The 20,027-nt window shown below is 45.6% G+C and overlaps 1 protein-coding gene and 1 long non-coding RNA gene across 7 annotated transcripts; both read left to right on the top strand.

The window, feature by feature from the left end:
* The first annotated feature begins 9,137 nt into the window (after positions 1–9,137).
* On the top strand, positions 9,138–11,104 carry LOC308168483. Its single transcript, XR_013937737.1, has 3 exons — positions 9,138–9,176; positions 9,719–9,869; positions 10,413–11,104. It is a non-coding gene; the product is annotated as an uncharacterized lncRNA (long non-coding RNA).
* Positions 11,105–15,822: 4,718 nt separating this feature from the next.
* Positions 15,823–17,799, top strand: LOC308168481 (uncharacterized protein). Of its 6 annotated transcripts, none has more exons than XR_013937736.1 (9): positions 15,823–15,942; positions 16,024–16,084; positions 16,165–16,215; positions 16,527–16,571; positions 16,655–16,719; positions 16,841–16,958; positions 17,166–17,234; positions 17,328–17,407; positions 17,669–17,799. XR_013937736.1 is itself a non-coding variant. In XM_080543079.1 (9 exons), the coding sequence occupies exons 1-8, from the start codon at positions 15,896–15,898 to the stop codon at positions 17,387–17,389; spliced, it is 510 nt and encodes a 169-aa protein (XP_080399205.1). In that variant the 5' UTR covers positions 15,823–15,895; the 3' UTR covers positions 17,390–17,407; positions 17,669–17,799. The 6 variants fall into 6 exon arrangements, 5 of the variants coding, with proteins under 5 accessions (XP_080399205.1, XP_080399208.1, XP_080399206.1 ...); XM_080543079.1 differs by having other exon boundaries at positions 17,336–17,407; XM_080543082.1 differs by lacking the exon at positions 17,328–17,407 and having other exon boundaries at positions 17,669–17,792.
* Positions 17,800–20,027: the final 2,228 nt, after the last annotated feature.

Below are 20,027 nucleotides of genomic sequence, written 5' to 3'. Positions count from 1 at the left end.
GGAAGAGGCAGCCCTACAAGAAGGAAGCCCTATAAGGCCCAGTCCCCAGTGATTGACCTGACTGACGTTCCTGACTCCACGTCCCCTCAGGGCTCAGAGTTGGAGCAGGCCCGCCCCCAGACCAGCAGGGAGGAGGAGCTACAGCTGCAGCTGGCCCTGGCCTTTAGCAGAGAGGCCGGGCTCGTTGATGAAGCTGGACCTTCCACAGCAGAAAGAGGAAGAGGAAGAGGCAGCCCTACAAGAAGGAAGCCCTATAAGGCCCAGTCCCCAGTGATTGACCTGACTGACGTTCCTGACTCCACGTCCCCTCAGGGCTCAGAGTTGGAGCAGGCCCGCCCCAAGACCAGCAGGGAGGAGGAGCTACAGCTGCAGCTGGCCCTGGCCTTTAGCAGAGAGGCCGCGCTCGTTGATGAAGCTGGACCTTCCACAGCAGAAAGAGGAAGAGGAAGAGGCAGCCCTACAAGAAGGAAGCCCTATAAGGCCCAGTCCCCAGTGATTGACCTGACTGACGTTCCTGACTCCACGTCCCCTCAGGGCTCAGAGTTGGAGCAGGCCCGCCCCCAGACCAGCAGGGAGGAGGAGCTACAGCTGCAGCTGGCCCTGGCCTTTAGCAGAGAGGCCGCGCTCGTTGATGAAGCTGGACCTTCCACAGCAGAAAGAGGAAGAGGAAGAGGCAGCCCTACAAGAAGGAAGCCCTATAAGGCCCAGTCCCCAGTGATTGACCTGACTGACGTTCCTGACTCCACGTCCCCTCAGGGCTCAGAGTTGGAGCAGGCCCGCCCCCAGACCAGCAGGGAGGAGGAGCTACAGCTGCAGCTGGCCCTGGCCTTTAGCAGAGAGGCCGCGCTCGTTGATGAAGCTGGACCTTCCACAGCAGAAAGAGGAAGAGGAAGAGGAAGAGGCAGCCCTACAAGAAGGAAGCCCTATAAGGCCCAGTCCCCAGTGATTGACCTGACTGACGTTCCTGACTCCACGTCCCCTCAGGGCTCAGAGTTGGAGCAGGCCCGCCCCCAGACCAGCAGGGAGGAGGAGCTACAGCTGCAGCTGGCCCTGGCCTTTAGCAGAGAGGCCGGGCTCGTTGATGAAGCTGGACCTTCCACAGCAGAAAGAGGAAGAGGAAGAGGCAGCCCTACAAGAAGGAAGCCCTATAAGGCCCAGTCCCCAGTGATTGACCTGACTGACGTTCCTGACTCCACGTCCCCTCAGGGCTCAGAGTTGGAGCAGGCCCGCCCCCAGACCAGCAGGGAGGAGGAGCTACAGCTGCAGCTGGCCCTGGCCTTTAGCAGAGAGGCCGCGCTCGTTGATGAAGCTGGACCTTCCACAGCAGAAAGAGGAAGAGGAAGAGGAAGAGGCAGCCCTACAAGAAGGAAGCCCTATAAGGCCCAGTCCCCAGTGATTGACCTGACTGACGTTCCTGACTCCACGTCCCCTCAGGGCTCAGAGTTGGAGCAGGCCCGCCCCCAGACCAGCAGGGAGGAGGAGCTACAGCTGCAGCTGGCCCTGGCCTTTAGCAGAGAGGCCGCGCTCGTTGATGAAGCTGGACCTTCCACAGCAGAAAGAGGAAGAGGAAGAGGAAGAGGCAGCCCTACAAGAAGGAAGCCCTATAAGGCCCAGTCCCCAGTGATTGACCTGACTGACGTTCCTGACTCCACGTCCCCTCAGGGCTCAGAGTTGGAGCAGGCCCACCCCCAGACCAGCAGGGAGGAGGAGCTACAGCTGCAGCTGGCCCTGGCCTTTAGCAGAGAGGCCGCGCTCGTTGATGAAGCTGGACCTTCCACAGCAGAAAGAGGAAGAGGAAGAGGAAGAGGCAGCCCTACAAGAAGGAAGCCCTATAAGGCCCAGTCCCCAGTGATTGACCTGACTGACGTTCCTGACTCCACGTCCCCTCAGGGCTCAGAGTTGGAGCAGGCCCGCCCCCAGACCAGCAGGGAGGAGGAGCTACAGCTGCAGCTGGCCCTGGCCTTTAGCAGAGAGGCCGGGCTCGTTGATGAAGCTGGACCTTCCACAGCAGAAAGAGGAAGAGGAAGAGGCAGCCCTACAAGAAGGAAGCCCTATAAGGCCCAGTCCCCAGTGATTGACCTGACTGACGTTCCTGACTCCACGTCCCCTCAGGGCTCAGAGTTGGAGCAGGCCCGCCCCCAGACCAGCAGGGAGGAGGAGCTACAGCTGCAGCTGGCCCTGGCCTTTAGCAGAGAGGCCGCGCTCGTTGATGAAGCTGGACCTTCCACAGCAGAAAGAGGAAGAGGAAGAGGCAGCCCTACAAGAAGGAAGCCCTATAAGGCCCAGTCCCCAGTGATTGACCTGACTGACGTTCCTGACTCCACGTCCCCTCAGGGCTCAGAGTTGGAGCAGGCCCGCCCCCAGACCAGCAGGGAGGAGGAGCTACAGCTGCAGCTGGCCCTGGCCTTTAGCAGAGAGGCCGCGCTCGTTGATGAAGCTGGACCTTCCACAGCAGAAAGAGGAAGAGGAAGAGGAAGAGGCAGCCCTACAAGAAGGAAGCCCTATAAGGCCCAGTCCCCAGTGATTGACCTGACTGACGTTCCTGACTCCACGTCCCCTCAGGGCTCAGAGTTGGAGCAGGCCCGCCCCCAGACCAGCAGGGAGGAGGAGCTACAGCTGCAGCTGGCCCTGGCCTTTAGCAGAGAGGCCGCGCTCGTTGATGAAGCTGGACCTTCCACAGCAGAAAGAGGAAGAGGAAGAGGAAGAGGCAGCCCTACAAGAAGGAAGCCCTATAAGGCCCAGTCCCCAGTGATTGACCTGACTGACGTTCCTGACTCCACGTCCCCTCAGGGCTCAGAGTTGGAGCAGGCCCGCCCCCAGACCAGCAGGGAGGAGGAGCTACAGCTGCAGCTGGCCCTGGCCTTTAGCAGAGAGGCCGCGCTCGTTGATGAAGCTGGACCTTCCACAGCAGAAAGAGGAAGAGGAAGAGGAAGAGGCAGCCCTACAAGAAGGAAGCCCTATAAGGCCCAGTCCCCAGTGATTGACCTGACTGACGTTCCTGACTCCACGTCCCCTCAGGGCTCAGAGTTGGAGCAGGCCCGCCCCCAGACCAGCAGGGAGGAGGAGCTACAGCTGGCCCTGGCCTTTAGCAGAGAGGCCGCGCTCGTTGATGAAGCTGGACCTTCCACAGCAGAAAGAGGAAGAGGAAGAGGCAGCCCTACAAGAAGGAAGCCCTATAAGAAGTGAACCTAATGATGACATCCTCTCCAACAACCACAACAGCATCTCCAACAACAACTGCAGCTTCTCCAACAACAACCACAGCTTCACCAACCACAGCCACAGCATCTGCAACAACAACGATAGCATCACCAACAACCACAGATTCTCCAAAAACAACCACAGGTTCTCCAACAACCACAACAGACTCTCCAACAACCGCAACAGTATCTCCAACCACAACCACAGCCTCTCCAACAACAAAAATAACAGCATCTTCGACAACAACCACAGGTTCTCCAACAACCACAACAACTTCTCCAACAATAACCATATCCTCTCCCACAACCACAACAGTAGTACCCACTACAACCACAGTGTCTCCAACTACAGCCACATCTTCTCCTACAACCACAACAGCCTCTCCAACAACCACAGCCTCTCCAACAACAACCACAGCTACCATACTCAATCACAAAGCAGGAATGCCTGGCGGTAGTCTGGGCTCTGGAAAAGTGGAGGCATTACTTGGAAGGCAGGTTTTTCACTGTGGTAACAGACCACTCTTCCCTGGTGTGGGTCTTCAAAACCCAAAAACCCAGCACCCGACTCATCCGATGGGCTCTCCGACTACAGGAGTTCACCTTTACAGTGGAGTACAGGAAAGGGAAATATAACACAGTCCCCGACGCTCTATCCAGAGCCCCGGCAGACCCCTCCTGTCTGACCACACCCACCTGTGCCATCCTGCTGTCTGTCTCCTCCCATTGGGAAACTGGGAAGGACCTACATGTTTCTGATGAAACCATCTGGAAGGCCCAGCAAGCCGACCCAGTCATCCAGAGGCTGTATGAGAACATCACGAACACAGGCGAGGTTGAGGTAAACTCTACCACCAGATTCACCATCCTGGAGGACAACGTCTACAGAGTGGTCCACCTACCTCACAAGACCTTGTACCAGGTGTACATTCCTCCCCCTCTGCGACAACAGCTGCTGCAGACCTTCCACGAAGACCCCTTGGCTGGGCATCTGGGCAGGTTTAAGACCTACAAGAGGCTACAGGCTCTGGCTTACTGGCCAAACCTCAGTTTGGATGTCAAACAGCATGTCCAGCGTTGTCAAGTGTGCCAGCAGTATAAGCCTGAGAGCCGGAAGCCTGTCGGGAAGCTCCAGCAGACCGTAGACCATCGGCACTGGGAGATGTTAGGAGTCGACCTGATGGGCCCATTCCCTAGGAGTTCGAAGGGAAACATCTACCTCCTTGTGTTTGTGGACTATTACTCCCGGTGGGTGGAGCTCTTTGCCCTGCGGCGGGCCACTGCTGAAACAGTGTCAAAGGTCCTGACAGAGGAAATCCTGAGCCGCTGGGGAGTCCCTGAGTACATCCTCTCCGACCAAGGGTCGCAGTTCGTCTCTTCGGTGTTTGAAGCCACTTGCAAACAGTGGAATGTGGCACAGAAGAGGACGACAGCGTACCACCCCCAGACCAATCTGACGGAGAGGATCAACAGAAACCTGAAGACTATGATAGCCTCATATGTCGGGGAAAACCACAAAGGCTGGGACAAACACCTGCCGGAGTTTCGGTTTGCACTGAATTCAGCTGTCCATGAATCAACTGGTGTGACACCTGCCGAAGCTAATCTGTGCAGACCGATCCGAGGACTACATGTAGTGTAGTCTGTGCTGGATACACTGTCTGCATTCTGCGTGTCCAACTCCATCGGAGGTTGGTGGGAGGGTGTAGGCTGGCGAGCCTTCCCCAAGACAGGACCTGAAAGAGAAAGTACCGTTGGACTGAGCTTCTACATAACCGGTAGGATTGGTGTAACTGTCATAGTAAAGAATCAATTTTGTTATTTTCTTAAATGTAAAAAGATTCTTTATAGAAATGTATATGTTATTATATGTAAGGAAATTGTTATTGTTGTACAATTATTGTTTATTTTGTTTATCTAAACTTTGTAATTGTGAGGTGTTGACGACACCTCACTGTTCATGTACTGTGGTCACGCGATAAGACTAGATGCGCATAACAGAAGCTGAAAGTGAAAGGGTTTCCGTCACTGTCTGATGATAAGTTCGAAGTTTAACACTAGGAAAGCCGTGAGGTGTCATCGCGCACCAGTGAGTACAAAAAAAATTCTACCTTTGCACTCGATCAAATGTCAGGACCCTCCTTTCATGACTTTTTCTAGATATGTGCGTTCTACCACTTGCTTTCATTGGTTAACCTGGCTGCACTTGACCCCAGCACCTGACGTGTGCTACAGTTTGATTGACAGCAAACACAGCCCCATGATGATAGCCTTCCCTTCTTTCTCCACAGCCATTGGATAAATCCGATTTATTTTTTTATTTTTTTTTGCCAATAATAATTAAATATGCGGGACATCGTCCCAATTTGCGGGACGCACTAAAAGTCGTGAAAATGCTGTGCAGTCCCGCACAAAGCGGGACATCTAGGGGGGGGCACTTACACTGAACTCGCAATTATTTATCTTTTTATACATGATAGCCTAAATATAACCGTTAGTTTTGTACCTGTGTGGATGACTTCCAGTAAATATAGCCTATATTTTAAAAATGTGCGCAAAATATTTTAAAGGTCTCTTCATTGTCCGAATAATGTGGTGCCCCCCCCATTGGCTGGTGCCCCAGGGCGTTCACCCGATGCAATATATGGATAATCCGGGCTTGGATCCTACGCAATAGGCAGGGGATAATTGGATGCTAGGTTGGGTTCAATTGGATACCAAATTGGGTGAAAAAGGGATAAAATCAAAAAAAAACTTCACTTCAAGCACCTTCTGGTGAAAACTTACGTTTTCGATGGATTAGTCTTGGGTGAGTTTCTGAAATTCAGTGGATGCAAAATGCTCATAAGATGTCCAGAGAAGTACATTTTCTCAGTCACTTGAAATGCCAAGGTATACACAACATCAGGCGTTAAGGACTGTAATCACACATCCATGCTTTGCATAGGCCTCATGTAAAATAATATTTTTGTGGCTCAAAAGCTGAATGAAAACTTCTATTCTGGATCTCTTCATCACACATGAGTGTTAAGCACTCATATATTAGTTGTTTTTTCAGAATGTTTTATTTTTTTGGTCTTTGGGCAGCCCTAATCCCTGCTTAATTTTCATGCAAGGAAAACTGGGTTCGGGCACGTAAGGGATAACTCAGTCCTGTTATGGATATTCAACTTTGCTTTGTGACCAAATGAAAATCATCCAGTTGAGCTCTTTTGTAAGTCTGGACTTTGATCATTTTGAGGACAATGAAGAGGAGATTCCAAATGGTCGCTTGTTTTTCGAGGAGAACAGAGTCGTTCTGAGAGTACTGCTGCTCAACTCTGTGGAACAGAGATGTGAATTCTCCTCTTCTTCTTCGGTGTATGGGTTGTTGTTTTTCCTCTCCACTCCACCAGGCTCGGGGCCGAGGGGCTACCCTTTTACCACCCCGAGACCTGGTTGAGGGGCTCACCCGGGCTATATTTCTGGACACCCCTCCAGAAGCCACGTCATCGTCTCGTCATCTAATACCGACAGACCATGCGTCCCGTTGGGTGGGTGGTACACCGGGCAATCCAGGATAATATGGTCTGCGGTTTGGTCCTCTGCGCCACACTCGCACGACGCAATTGGGGCCAAGCCCCATCTGTGCATTGATGAGCGGAAACGCCCGACGCCGGTCCGGAGACGATTGAGCCTCACCCAGGATAGCCTTGGCAAGTCCATCCCGAGGGGCTCAGCGCCGGCAACTGGGATGTGGCCGCGGAGTTTGGAGGTGTTAGCCTCCCACTCCGCGCGCCACATATAATCCGCCCATCCTGCCGCACTGATGTTGAGATCTCTGCATTGCTGCCTGAGATCCTGTGCGGCAGGCACAAATGGGTGTCTCGACTTGAGACGCCGGGAGGGCTCCGCTGTTATAGTGAGCCTATCATGGAGCAGATGGTTATTAAGCTCCACGGCCCGGCACCCTCACCCGGTCCCTCACCCGGGCTGGTGTTCGGCAGCAGCCGGGGGAGAGGTCTGCTGACACCGAAGGACTAACCCCCAGTAATTCTCCTCTGAGCGAGTGGTGTTCAGTGCCACTGTTAATGAGCGACCGTACCGGGCAGACCTGGAGCTCCATGGCCCCATCGCTGCTGAGAGCTGCTCCTGGGAGGTGAAGTGCAATGAGCCAGTCATACAGCTGATGAAGAAGGACCAGGGATATTGGAAGATGCTGCTCAAGCAGAAGAGCTCGTTTAAAAGAGAGCTTTTTAAGTCTGCTAGTTTAAGTCTGGTTCAGATATACAGTAAAAGACTAACTGGACATTTTCAGAATGTTAAAACACTCTTCTTCTCCTCACATATCATAAAGAGAGAGGAATACAGACACATTTTTAAGACTTAAGCATTTTAATTGGTTAAGACCCAGCCAACGAGAATTAATCTCTGGATGTCATATTTAATAATAATATATATTTGGGAGTGGTGGTTGCGCGCGGCCCCGGTTTTGTCGCGCCGCCGAGTTCGATTCCATTGTTTTGGGTGGGACGGTGCGCGCGGCGTGCGGTGCGGTTTTGACGCGCGGCGGCATTCGATTCTCAATTCACACCACCGAAGTGAGTGGGTGTGGGTGGGGGGTCGGGTGTTGTCGTGTGGCGGGGTCGCGTGCCGTGTGCATTGTCTCATTCGGGGCGGTGGGGTCGGGTTCGGCGGTGCGACGGGGTCGGGGCCGTGTGCAATTATTGTTTTTAAATGTGTATTGTTGTTAAGTATTACATTTAGAGATGTATCAGTTTTTGTTCTCAGTTCAATTATCTTCCTCCAGATTTCTGTATTAACTTTTGATGAGGTTACTCTACTGTATAAGCAGGTTTTAATAATTTTTTTATTGTCCTGCTTGGTTTGAAGGGTAAATTAAAGTTTCTTAATTTAAAAAAATTAAAATGTTATTTTTTAAAATAAAAATTATTTTAAATTGTATTGTCTCCACTGCTAATGTTTTTTCTATTATTGGTTATAATATGTGATGGCAATGGAAGTCATCATCCGAGCCTCAAAATGGGTTGTAGGCGGACAGCGAGTTGACTCTGGTCAGCGTCTCCCTCCACTCAGAGCTTACATGGACGACATTACAACGTTGACCACCACCGTCCCATGCACCAGGAGGCTGCTCAGAAAACTGGAAGAGAACATCAGTTGGGCCCGTATGAAGATCAAACCATCCAAGTCACGAAGCATCTCAATTGTGAAGGGAGTGCTCTCTGACCTGAAATTCTTCATCGGTGATGATCCAATCCCAACAGTGTCTGAGCAACCTGTAAAAAGCCTTGGCAGGTGGTATGATGCAAGCCTGAAGGACAAAGACCAGGTGCTACAACTGCGCAAAGATATCAGCAGTGGCCTGCAGTCCATCGACAAAACACAGCTACCTGGAAAGTTAAAGGCTTGGTGCCTGCAGTTTGGACTCCTACCACGGATGCTGTGGCCCCTCGCAGTGTATGAGGTCCCAATCTCAACCGTAGAGAAGTTGGAAAGAGGAGTCACAGGCTACATCAAGAAATGGCTCGGAATTCCACGATGCCTTACCACCATAGGTCTCTACGGAGATAGCATCCTCAAGCTGCCCCTCACCAGTCTCACAGAGGAGTTCAAGTGTGCAAAAACAAGACTCCAGATGACACTGAATGAATCCAGAGATTTAGTGGTGAGCAACAACGCACCAACCTTGGCAACCAGGCGCAAATGGACACCAGCCAAAGCGGTGGAGGAAGCAACAGCAGCCCTCAAACACTATAGTATCCATCTGCGCGCAACAAATCCATCACCCGGAAATGTGTTGGGCCACGTCATCGTAAGCGCGTCGGTAAAAGAAACCGCGAGAATCCGCGAGATTTTGAAGGATCTGATAGTTCGCTACAATTCGATACAGAGGACTACCAATCTCCGTTCGCTACAATACAATACAGACGACGAAGAAGAAGAATTACAAGTACAATGGCAAATGCAGCTCAGGTGAGAATTTCGAAATATTATTAATGAACATGTTATAGTTTTCATATATGTATTTATTATTTAGGTTGTTGCATGTGTTACGCATTTGGCTGTAGTTTTGTTCATCTAATTGGGTAATTCTATGTGGTTTAGCGTTATCAGATATGAGATTAGATTCAACTTTATTGTCATTGCTGAGTACAAGTACCAACAACAAAATGCAGTTATGCATATAACCAGAAGTGCAAATAGTGACAAAACAAAGATAAACATGTACAGCCGGCAGGGCTAAAAAACGCCGCGCTCAGGTGGGGGGAAGGGAATGACTTTCACGTGGTAATTATTACAACTAACACTAAGTTAAAGATGAACTATATGCTATTTTCGAACTTTGGTAGTGTGTTCACTGTTGTATGTAGGTTGCACATATAATATTTTGAGCTCAGGTCACATATTTTCAAGCAAGATGAATTAAAGGAATGAAATATTCAATTTAAAGGAAATGAAAGTTATTTGGAGTCACATTCGATACATTCACCTAATTATATTTTATTCTTCCATAGACCAACATGATGTTTCCAGATGGACAATATCCTGCGCTTAAGAGATTGGACTTGGACACATTCCAGTGTCCATGTTGTCACAAGGCAGGGAAGTACCCTGCTCTTCTATCTCATATGCAGTTCCACCATAGTTCTGCTGTGAAATATGGAGGTAAGTCCACCTATATATTATCATGTCATCATTTGAATTTTAAATGGTGTTAATGTGTTATTTCTGTGCCCCAGCACATCCTTGGTGTAAATTAGTTTTAGATCAGACATTGTGGGCTCATTTGATGTTTGTGTGAGCTTTCACATTCCACATTAGATTTATATTACGGTTCTGACCTGTTAGCAACGCTGAATTAATTACCTAATGTGGGTTTAATTATTAATTCAAATGCAAAAGTTCAAGTTATAGGCATGGACCCTATGTTATCGAATTTTTATTTAATAAAAGTTTGGGCATTTAGCAGACGCCTGTTTCCAAAGCGACTTTTAATCAATACATTTGACTAAGCAAGTGAATCATCAATTCACCAGTCGTAGCAGGAAGAGTAATATACCTCAGACCAGGGGTCTATTATTGTTAGTGACATGATTATGTATTGTTCTCACAAACACCTTTTTTCAAATTATGTATTTACAAAAATACAACTTATTGGTATGTTTCTAGAAGGCCTATCTTCTAAATCACTTTCTTTATTTCTTTTAGGATATGCTTTTTATAAATGCCACTGTGACTGTGTGACCAACAGCCATTATCACTGTGGCTTTTGCCCCCGAGTCATTATGCGTAAGGAGTATTTTCTTAATCACTTAAAAAAGTGTTGCACTCAACTCCCAGCTGCTGTGGGGACGACGGCTCCAGCAACTACGTCTCAGACAGCCCCCCAGATATCGAGGTCAAGGTACCAATCAACAACATGTTGTTTTTGTAACTTAGTACTCAACAAGAAGAACGTCAAGAAGCACATCGAAAGGTACCACTCATCAAATCCATTAGACATTACAGCAAATCACCATCTACAATCATTCTGCATAGATAACAAAAAGGGAATGTTTGCTGTTTCCAAGACCTTTAGGGGTCCTGTGCACTGGATTCATGTCCAAAAATGTTCCTGGGGTAATAACCAGGTAACCTGTGAATTAGAGACATGCAGCAAGGCATATGACTATGCACGTCGAAGTAGCCTATCGGGTTTTGACTGCAACCATGTTCGGTCCTTGGTGTACTGTCCTGTGAACACCAAGTCAGCCATTGATCTTGATGAAGGGATTCTCTCAGAAATGGTCCTGAACAAATGGTTTAGCAAGGACACAGAGAGTGTGTGTCTGAGAAGGAAGCTGGCTGCTGGTGAAGAAGCTGCACCACTCAGTGTTGAGGTGAACCCTGGCCAAGAACAGGGACGCATTTTCTTTTCAGTGTTGGAACCACACATCTCCTCCTATTCAAGATTGGGGAGGGTCATGGTCCACTATGAACATTCCATAAACACCTGGCATTGCCCATGTTCAAAACCCAGAACATCCTGCCCACACAAATCTATAGCCAGGTGGCACGTGCACCAAACAAGGCCTACCCTTTTCACCAAAAAGTATTTCGAAGACTCTTCTTATGAGACATTTACCGCTGAGGACACACAGGCAGCACCTGAGGACACACAGGCTGTTCCCCTGTATCCCCCAGAAGGAAAGGGAAGGCTGTTGGATATGGTGGATTACCTTATAGGACACAAAGCCCTGCCAACAGATCTTCCCATTAAAGTCTTACAATCAGAGGATATACCAAGGCACTTGGCTCCACAAGAGAACTATTGCCATAAGTGTCCCGGCGAAGTTGCTCTTTCTGAGCCAATTGTCGTGTCCAGAAAAGCGAAGATCGTCACAGTCACTGGAATTGTGGAGGGTAGGTTGCATTTCATGACAGACATCGTTATTTCTGAATTGTTTAGTTCCATGAATTACCAAATATGTGGTTTGTCCATCATATAGTAACCATCATGTCACTGACATCCTTTTTTACAGGGATAACAACATACGTAAAAAAATGTGCAGCATGTGGCACATTTTACCGCTACCAGGAGTGGGCAGAGGGGCTGCATAATTTTAATGATAGTGTCATTTTGACACATCAGTTATGCCTTTACCTGAGGAACTCTGTACAGGTAACACACGTTTGATATTTTGTATGTGTTAGCCTGTGCTTTCCATTTGATGTTGACCTGACAGTTTTCCCTCCACGTCCATTTGTAGAACCATACAGCAGTGGGAAGAGCTGTGGAGATTTTACAAGCCACAAACAATCAAACTTATCCAGCCAAGGACTCCATACTCCACGGTTACCTGCATTTTGAAGCCCTTTCCTCGCATACATATAATTTCTCATGTGTGAACTGTGGAGATCATCCTCCCGTTGTGGTGATGGATTTGCATAAGAAGGGAGTCTTCAGCATGCCAAGTGAGTGCTTATCTCTTATGAGGTCTGTTACAATGACCACTGTTATTTTTACTATGTTATGTAACTGTTTGTCTTTCAGTCAGTGATATCCCAGAGCCACCACCTATATTTGATGGCCGGGTCGACATTGAGGACTTCTGGCGTTCCGTTAGCCAAGAGATCCTTTGTCGAGGCTTTGTGAAGAGTAAGTGAAGATTTTCAACTTGGAGGAATTTAAAGGGAAGGATTTAAAGAGTGATCTGTGCCAAGTGTATCCAACTGAAGACAGGTGTACATTTTTGTATATGTTTTCTAGGTGCATGTACCTGTATTATGTACAGTATATAGCCTTGTTGACCACCATTAGTGTTTTTGCTTGTGTTGTCTGTTTGCTCTTGCCTAGGTAATGCTGCAAATCCTTGTGTGGTATCCCCTTCCTACCATAATTGGGCACCATGGATAGGTCCTCAGACCAGGGCCAACAACATTGTCTTCAACACAGAGTACATGAAGGGTCGAGGTAGGAATACTTCACAACTGATGGAGGCGGCAGAGATGGACGTAACCGAGGAGAGATTGACCAATGAGATAATGAAGTTGAAGGTGAGATTACTTTAAAAGATTTTCTCAAACTAATTGTTATTAGATGGTCATGCATAAGTGTAAGCAACACATTTAATATAATTTAACTGAAGTCTGTATGTAATAGTTTATCTGGTTGTTAATGTACTTTCACTACCATGAAAACACAGGTTCTTGCAGTGCGAAACCTGGTAAAACACTGTGGGCTTGACTCAACCGGGTCAAAAATGGACCTTATCGTTCGCTTGAGGGAGGAGATGAAAAGCCGCAGTACATATGACAAGGTCTTCCAAAAGGTCTGGAGTGCATCTGGTAAGTTTAGCAAAACACAATTATCGGAATTTATTATATTTTTGCTTAGAGAAAATAAGTCCAAATTAAACACTTTATATCACCAGTGTACTTATATTATCATGTACTTATATTTCAATTTATTTTCCTGTTAAGGCGGCTGGGCAGTGATAATGTGCCCATGTGGAATTGTGAATGCGCTTAAGTTCAATATAAGAGCTGAAAGCCCAAGAGATTATGCGGACATGCTGCTGTCTTTTAAACACTTCCCAAATGTGGCCATATATGACTTTGCCAGAGGTTTGGCTACTCACACCAACTTGAGGGAATCCGAAGAACTGCCCTTCAGACCAAATGAAGGCAGACTGACCGAAGCCACACCTGACAATCTGAAGTCCGCTGAGAAAGGTGGGCTGAAAATAAACCTGCCCTGGTTAAAATTGAAAAAGGAGCCCGTGGACATAAATGCACACCCTACAACAGGATCTTCGGATCACTATGCTCTCTATGACACTTTCCATGAGGCTAACACAAAAGACCCAAAGGATTGCCTCAGAAAGATAGGCCTTGTCCCGGAGCTCTGTGGCTGGGTGAACTCTCAAACAGCCGAACAGCTTTTCTCAAAAATGAAAAAAAATAACTATTTTATGAACTTGATGTCTCCGGGAAGCCATCTCTTTGTCATGCGATGTATTATTCATCACCACAACAGCATGGTCAATGAGAAGACCCTGACAGACCTTCGGAAAGTGTCACCAGAGGACATCACCCTTGATTCAAGTGGAAAGGCAGTAATGGGTGCGTGTTAAATATTTACATATGTGTGTTAAATGTTGTTCTCTTTGAAATTGTTTTGTCTCCACTGCTAATGTTTTTTAAATTATTGATCATATCTTTTTTAGCATCTACACTGTATTCAAGTGGCACTTCATCTCCAGCACACCCCTCAGGTATTATGACAGCCTGTTATCATCTGTATAACTGGTTCAGCTGGACAAATGTGTATGGATCAAGTCATGACGATGATCTACCTTTTACTACAGTGCAAAAGGAACCGCAGAACATTGACCAATGTTCAGAAAAATGTGAGGACATAACAATAATGTCCTCACTGGAGCCCTGCAGAGCCTCATGGACCCTAAAGGGTCATCATCCCCTTCAGGAGCAGCTGGTAAACTGATGTTTCTATATACTATTGTCCTTCGTATTTTATTATTCATTTGGAAAACGACTGACGTTCATGCTGTGTTCTTTGTTTTGCTGTTGATTTATTTGTACATGTCCTCTCCAGATCAACTATGTCCTGGATATTACAAGGCCACATGATGAGCTCATCATCAAAGATAAAACAACTTGCCTGAACAGGGAAAACATGTTGACCCTTGGACTTCAAAAGGACATCGACTCATTTGTATGTTACAACTATCCATGTTAGTGGTGAAGGTATGTTTTGAAAAGAAATTGTCATGAATTCATTGTCTAACGCTATCTGTAAACTACATCACCAGGTAGGAAACGCTTGCCTCAGGCTGATTGACCAAATGGCTACTATGAAGGTATGTTTTTTTTAAATCATTTATGCAAGAAATGTTTATACTAAGGATAGTTGATTGTTGAAGTGCCTGGATGAAAAGGTAATGTTGTGGCTTATATGCCTTGTTGTGATTTTAATAGATAGCTGGAACTCAGCCATATGTTTTACGTACCATTTTCTAGCATTGACTAATTTTAGATGCACTTGAATTCTACAGGGAAAGGCGGTTTTCATTGCTGACCTTCATGTAACCTCAACGTGGGTCCATTCCCACAACTGTGATCCCATGAGCCATTTCCCAGTAAGTCAAATGATTGAGCCGGTATTTGAATAAGATAAACAGCTATGTAGACAACATTGTATCCAGCATTACAATTGGCATGCCCTTCATGGGACATCAGCACATTAGCTGTGTTGGTCCTAAATACCTAAAACTAAGCCAAAAAAAACACTACATGTCTGAGAAAGGACTTCATCAAATTATCATGTAATTCATAATCATGCACACCCCAGTTAAGTGTTGGATAAAAATGATAAATGCAGTACATGGTTTTGAACAGGAACATGCTGATCAGAAGGATGCCCTTATCCTTCCACTGTGGGTTCCAGGCCACTTTGTCCTGTGTGTAAGTGTACTATACCCATATATATATATATATATATACAGAGCATAACTTTATATGCAACATATGACATATATGTAGTAGATTATACATATGACATATATGTAGTAGATTATAAAGACATACAATGTAGTTGAGCATTTCTCAGCTTTAACCTTCATATGCCATTTGCTTGTGAGTTTGTGTCAATTGTATTACCCCCAAAGTGTCCTTTTTGCTTATTGTCCAGAATGCGTTATTCCCTGTAGGTAATGAGGCCACACCAGAAAGAAATTTTCTTTCTAGATTCGCAGTATTTCAAAACTCCAAGGGGATTCACCTCTGAAGCCTACAGAACACTATTAAGGTTGCCCCAAATATTTTTTGCTCTGGCAGTCACGTTCCCCTGACCTGCCTGGCGGTCACGTTCCCCTGACCTGCCTATGATGTGTGTCCTGGCGGTCACGTTCCCCTGACCTGCCTATGATGTTTGTCCTGGCGGTCCCCTGACCTGCCTATGATGTGTGTCCTGGCGGTCCCCTGACCTGTCTAATGTTACTGCCATTTCTAAAGACTTGTGTTCAATCAGGAGGCATTGTGGCAATGCATGCATTATGTACTGATTGTTTGTCCAACATTCAGAAAGGATTGGCTTCCCGAAAGCTGGAGTGGACTTAAATAGACACATTTCCAACACAAGGAAAGAGAAACACAGAGAAATCCTCCTCATTGAACTTTTGCAAATAAGCATGATCGACCGACTTGCATGGTGTGAAGTGGTTCTGAAGCAGCAGTGGTACGAATGTTGTTCCTTTTTTCTCTCCTGTAGGAGGTGTGTACTTCTTTGTTTGACTTAGTTTTATTCTTGGTTGCCCAGGGGTGTTGCTGAGAAAATTGTTGCGGGATCCTGGACAGAGAAGACTGGTCTGGATTTGGAGGTATTGTTTGAATGTTACTATCATATTATAGCTATAGTCATAATTACCTACTATTCTCTAACTAACTTTTCTTCGTACAGGGGCTTCCGAGGCAGACCAGTGGCAATGACTGTGGTGTCTTCATGATAATGGTGAGTTATGGTAATGCCACCAAGTGATATGGCACACTTGATTGTTCCTTAAAACCATCAAAAAAATGTGTAAATGTATGTAACAATGACTGACCACCACTTAGTCCTGACCAACATTCTGTTTGTGCATTTGCAAATAAAAAGGTGTGCAATAAAAGGTATTAAGGAACATTCATGTGTGCAGACCTCTCATATCACTTTCCTATGGAGTTATCAGCCATGTACATTTCATTGGATGTGTGTGACTACCTTCTCACTGAGTTATAAGCTGTCACATGGTAATCTTGTCTTTGTGTCTTTTCTCATTACAGTATGCCTGGTATTTCGCCATGGAGGCTACCTTTGACTTCAGCATTGTAAGTATTAAGAAAACAAGAACCCATTATATCAATATGCTATAAGACTTTGAATGCAAATTGAGTAACTGCTCTTTCTTTAGGATGACATGTCTCTCCTGAGAAGGTGGTGGTGTATTGTCCTGGTGGAAAACATTGGGCTGGAAGGGTATGCTGCAGTGCTACAAAAATAATAATTGTATTTGTACATTTATTATCAAGAGGACTTTGGGGTAACACCTGGCCCTACAATTCAACCTTCCGGTGAAGATAATGTGTGTTAATTTCAGATATGGAAGGAAGTTTGCTCACTTTAGTGAGGAAGGCAGAGCGACCCTTCACGACAGTGTCCCACCTGTATTCAGGACCTATTCAAGTGTTAAAAGGAGTCATGCAAGCAACACCATGGTCAGTGCATCTCTCACTAAGTATCTATGACCGTGTGCCTGTTTCTGAATGGGCTACTGCTCCTAAAACACATACTCCATGCAACTTTATGGCACATGCAATATGTTTAGTGGTACTGTGTCATTCTGAATCCAGCCTGGATCTCTTTTTGAAGTAGTTAACCCTTTCATGTAAAACATACTGGCAATAATGGTGGACTCTGTACAGATGCCACTGGACACTGACGAGGACCACACGTACTTCAAGAGGCCTTACAGCTTTCCTCCTAAAGAATTGGTTAGTGTGAATGAAGTTTATTGCATACAAACATACTATCCACCATTCACAGCTGTACACATAGTCATGCTTATGTGTGTATCCTGTTACCAGGGACAAAGATGTCAGAAGCCTGGAAAGTGAAACCACACTTTATATCAGGACACTTGAGGTAGAATGATCAAGGAAAGAAAGTGAGTGACTCATTCAGTACTTAACTGCACCTTTTCATTGTAACATGGTTAAGCACTGTATTATTATTTTAGGAAAGGGCTCAACAAGTTCAACACCAACGAAGAGTGACCAATGACTTGTTAGTGCATTGCATTTGCAATGCATTTTGGAAACATGAGGAGAGTGCTAATACAAATTCCATGACAGTTTGCAACCACTGATGAATGTGAGTTTCTTAAATTAATTATTAATCACTTCTTTATAACATTTTGTCTCAACAGTGAGAAGCAGCTGTCTCACCATTATATGGTCGAAAATGTGAGAAGAAAAGGAAGCTGAAAGACCATAGAGACAATGTTGAAAGAGCACTTGTGCTAAAGTGCAATCAGCAATGATGTCTTGATTGAAGCGCATTGAGTCGTATCTTGTGAGATGCGCTATACAAATAAAGCTTGAATTGATTTGATCCCTTGTACACTTTTTTTGGGCATTTGTGTTGCAACACACCTGTACATTCTGCACTCTACCCTGTTAGGCCCTTATTTTACTCTAGACAGAAGGGTTGTAACACTTGTTATTAATTCCATTTGGTATACCTCATAAACTTTCTTGCATTTCTGGTGTTTGCATTTTACATATTCTAAATATATGCTATCTACATGTCGCACTGGATGGGGTTATTGCTGTTGACTCATCAGAAAGTAAAGACTAATTCACAGAGTGTATGAAGATTCCAGTAAGGGTTTTGTGAAGGAGCCCTAGTGCTGTTGACATCAGAAATAGAATGTTTTATTTAGCTCATCAGTGTGCACTCAGCACCATGGACACCTCCAGCCCAGCACCTTGCACCACGGTTCCTGCCCTGCTCCATGGATTACAACGATGATCGCCTGACCCTTGCCTGACTCCACCAAGTCCTTTGCCTGACCCCTCAAACCTGTTTGACCTAATAAAGTCCCTCACCTGGGGTCATTGACATTCTTTTATTTATATACAGTTAGGTCTGGAAGTATTTGGACAGTGACACAATTTCCATAATTTTGTCTCTGTATGCCACCACAAAGGATTTGAAATGAAACAATCCAGATGTAATTGAAGTGCATTTTACAGCCTAAGGATGGCCTGTTTCAGTTGCATTGAGAGCTCTGTTGACTGCATGTTGTGCGTATACAGCAACAGCCTCCAAATGCAAATGCCACACTTGGAATCAACTCAGACCTTTTACCTGCTTAATTGATAAAGAAATAATGAAGGAATAAATAGCCCACACTGGCCCATGAAACAGCTTTTGAGTCAATTGTCTAATTACTTTTGGTTATTATACATAAGAGCTATAATTCATAAACCCTTCCTTCAATTTGGATGTGAATACCCTTAACCTAAAGCTGAGAGTCTGCACTTTAAGCCCAGTAAATTCTGTTGGAAATCTCATATAAGATACGTTAGATCCAAAGTATCAAGGAGTATTGCAGTATTGTGCAGGGCAAAACATATTCTGGAACAGAGGATGTTGTATACTCTATATTGTTGTCTTGTCTTACCCTATTTGAGTTACTGTGTGGAGATATGAGGAAATGAATATAAAAGCACTTTAAACCCATTGATTACACTACAGAAAAAAGCTATGAGGATTTTGATTGATTGATTGAAAACTTTATTAGAAGATTTGCAGAAGTAGGTACATGAAAGTACATATTACATACAAGGTCAACTAACAGGATAAAAACCCAAGAAAGCCACTGGCTTATTTCAATTGGGGTCCTTGATTCTCAATTCATCGTTACATGTAAGACCGACAAAACAAACTAGTACTATCTACAAGATAATACAGACAAATAACTATTACTATCTACAAGATAAAAATACATCCATCATGGGAAGAACAATACAACAAAACATCAGGTATGTACAGCGGGTAGGGCAGGTGGGGACATACACCACAGGTGGGGGCGGGGGACAAAACACAAAGTATGTACAGTGGGTAGTTCGGGTCTTTTAATCTGATTTTTGATTTAGAGGGTCCAGTTACGGATTGCAGCCTCCTGTAAATGTTTTTTGAGAGTGGTTTTGAAGGTGGGCAGTGTTTTGCACTCCTTTAAGATTATAGGAAGGGCGTTCCACATTTTTACTGCAGTACAGATTGTACATGAGGTCGGATATCGTGATCACACTAATAACTTGTTCCTAATGTCAAAAATATGAAGAAAATATGAAGGAAAGCAGAAATATTGCTCTATTGCTCTATTTAAAAAAAGGTTTAAATTATTTTTAATGAAAAAGTATTAGAACGGATGATACTGAAATATATGTATTAATTAATTGGATTATATAATGTAAGCATAATTGTTAAGTATAAACAGGGGTAGGACAGGCTTCTTCCTACTCCTTTTCGAACAATTGATAGGACTGTACTCTACATATTAGTTTTTTTCCGTAGTTTTCACCGTAGTAAGGCCGTAGTAAGGCGATTCATGGTTTACTCCTAGTGTATCCATCTGCGCTGCGCGCATCAAATCCATCACCCGGAAATGTGATGTACCATACGTCATCATACCGCGCCTGCATATTTGCATAACACATTTCCGGGTGATGGATTTGTTGCGCGCAGATGGACCCTACTCCTCAAACATGCTGACATTG

Source organism: Nansenia antarctica (genome assembly GCF_963989245.1).
Source record: "Nansenia antarctica genome assembly, chromosome: 12".
In the NCBI taxonomy this organism is placed as follows: Eukaryota; Metazoa; Chordata; class Actinopteri; order Argentiniformes; family Microstomatidae; genus Nansenia; species Nansenia antarctica.
This window is presented reverse-complemented; position numbering and strand designations above follow the sequence as displayed.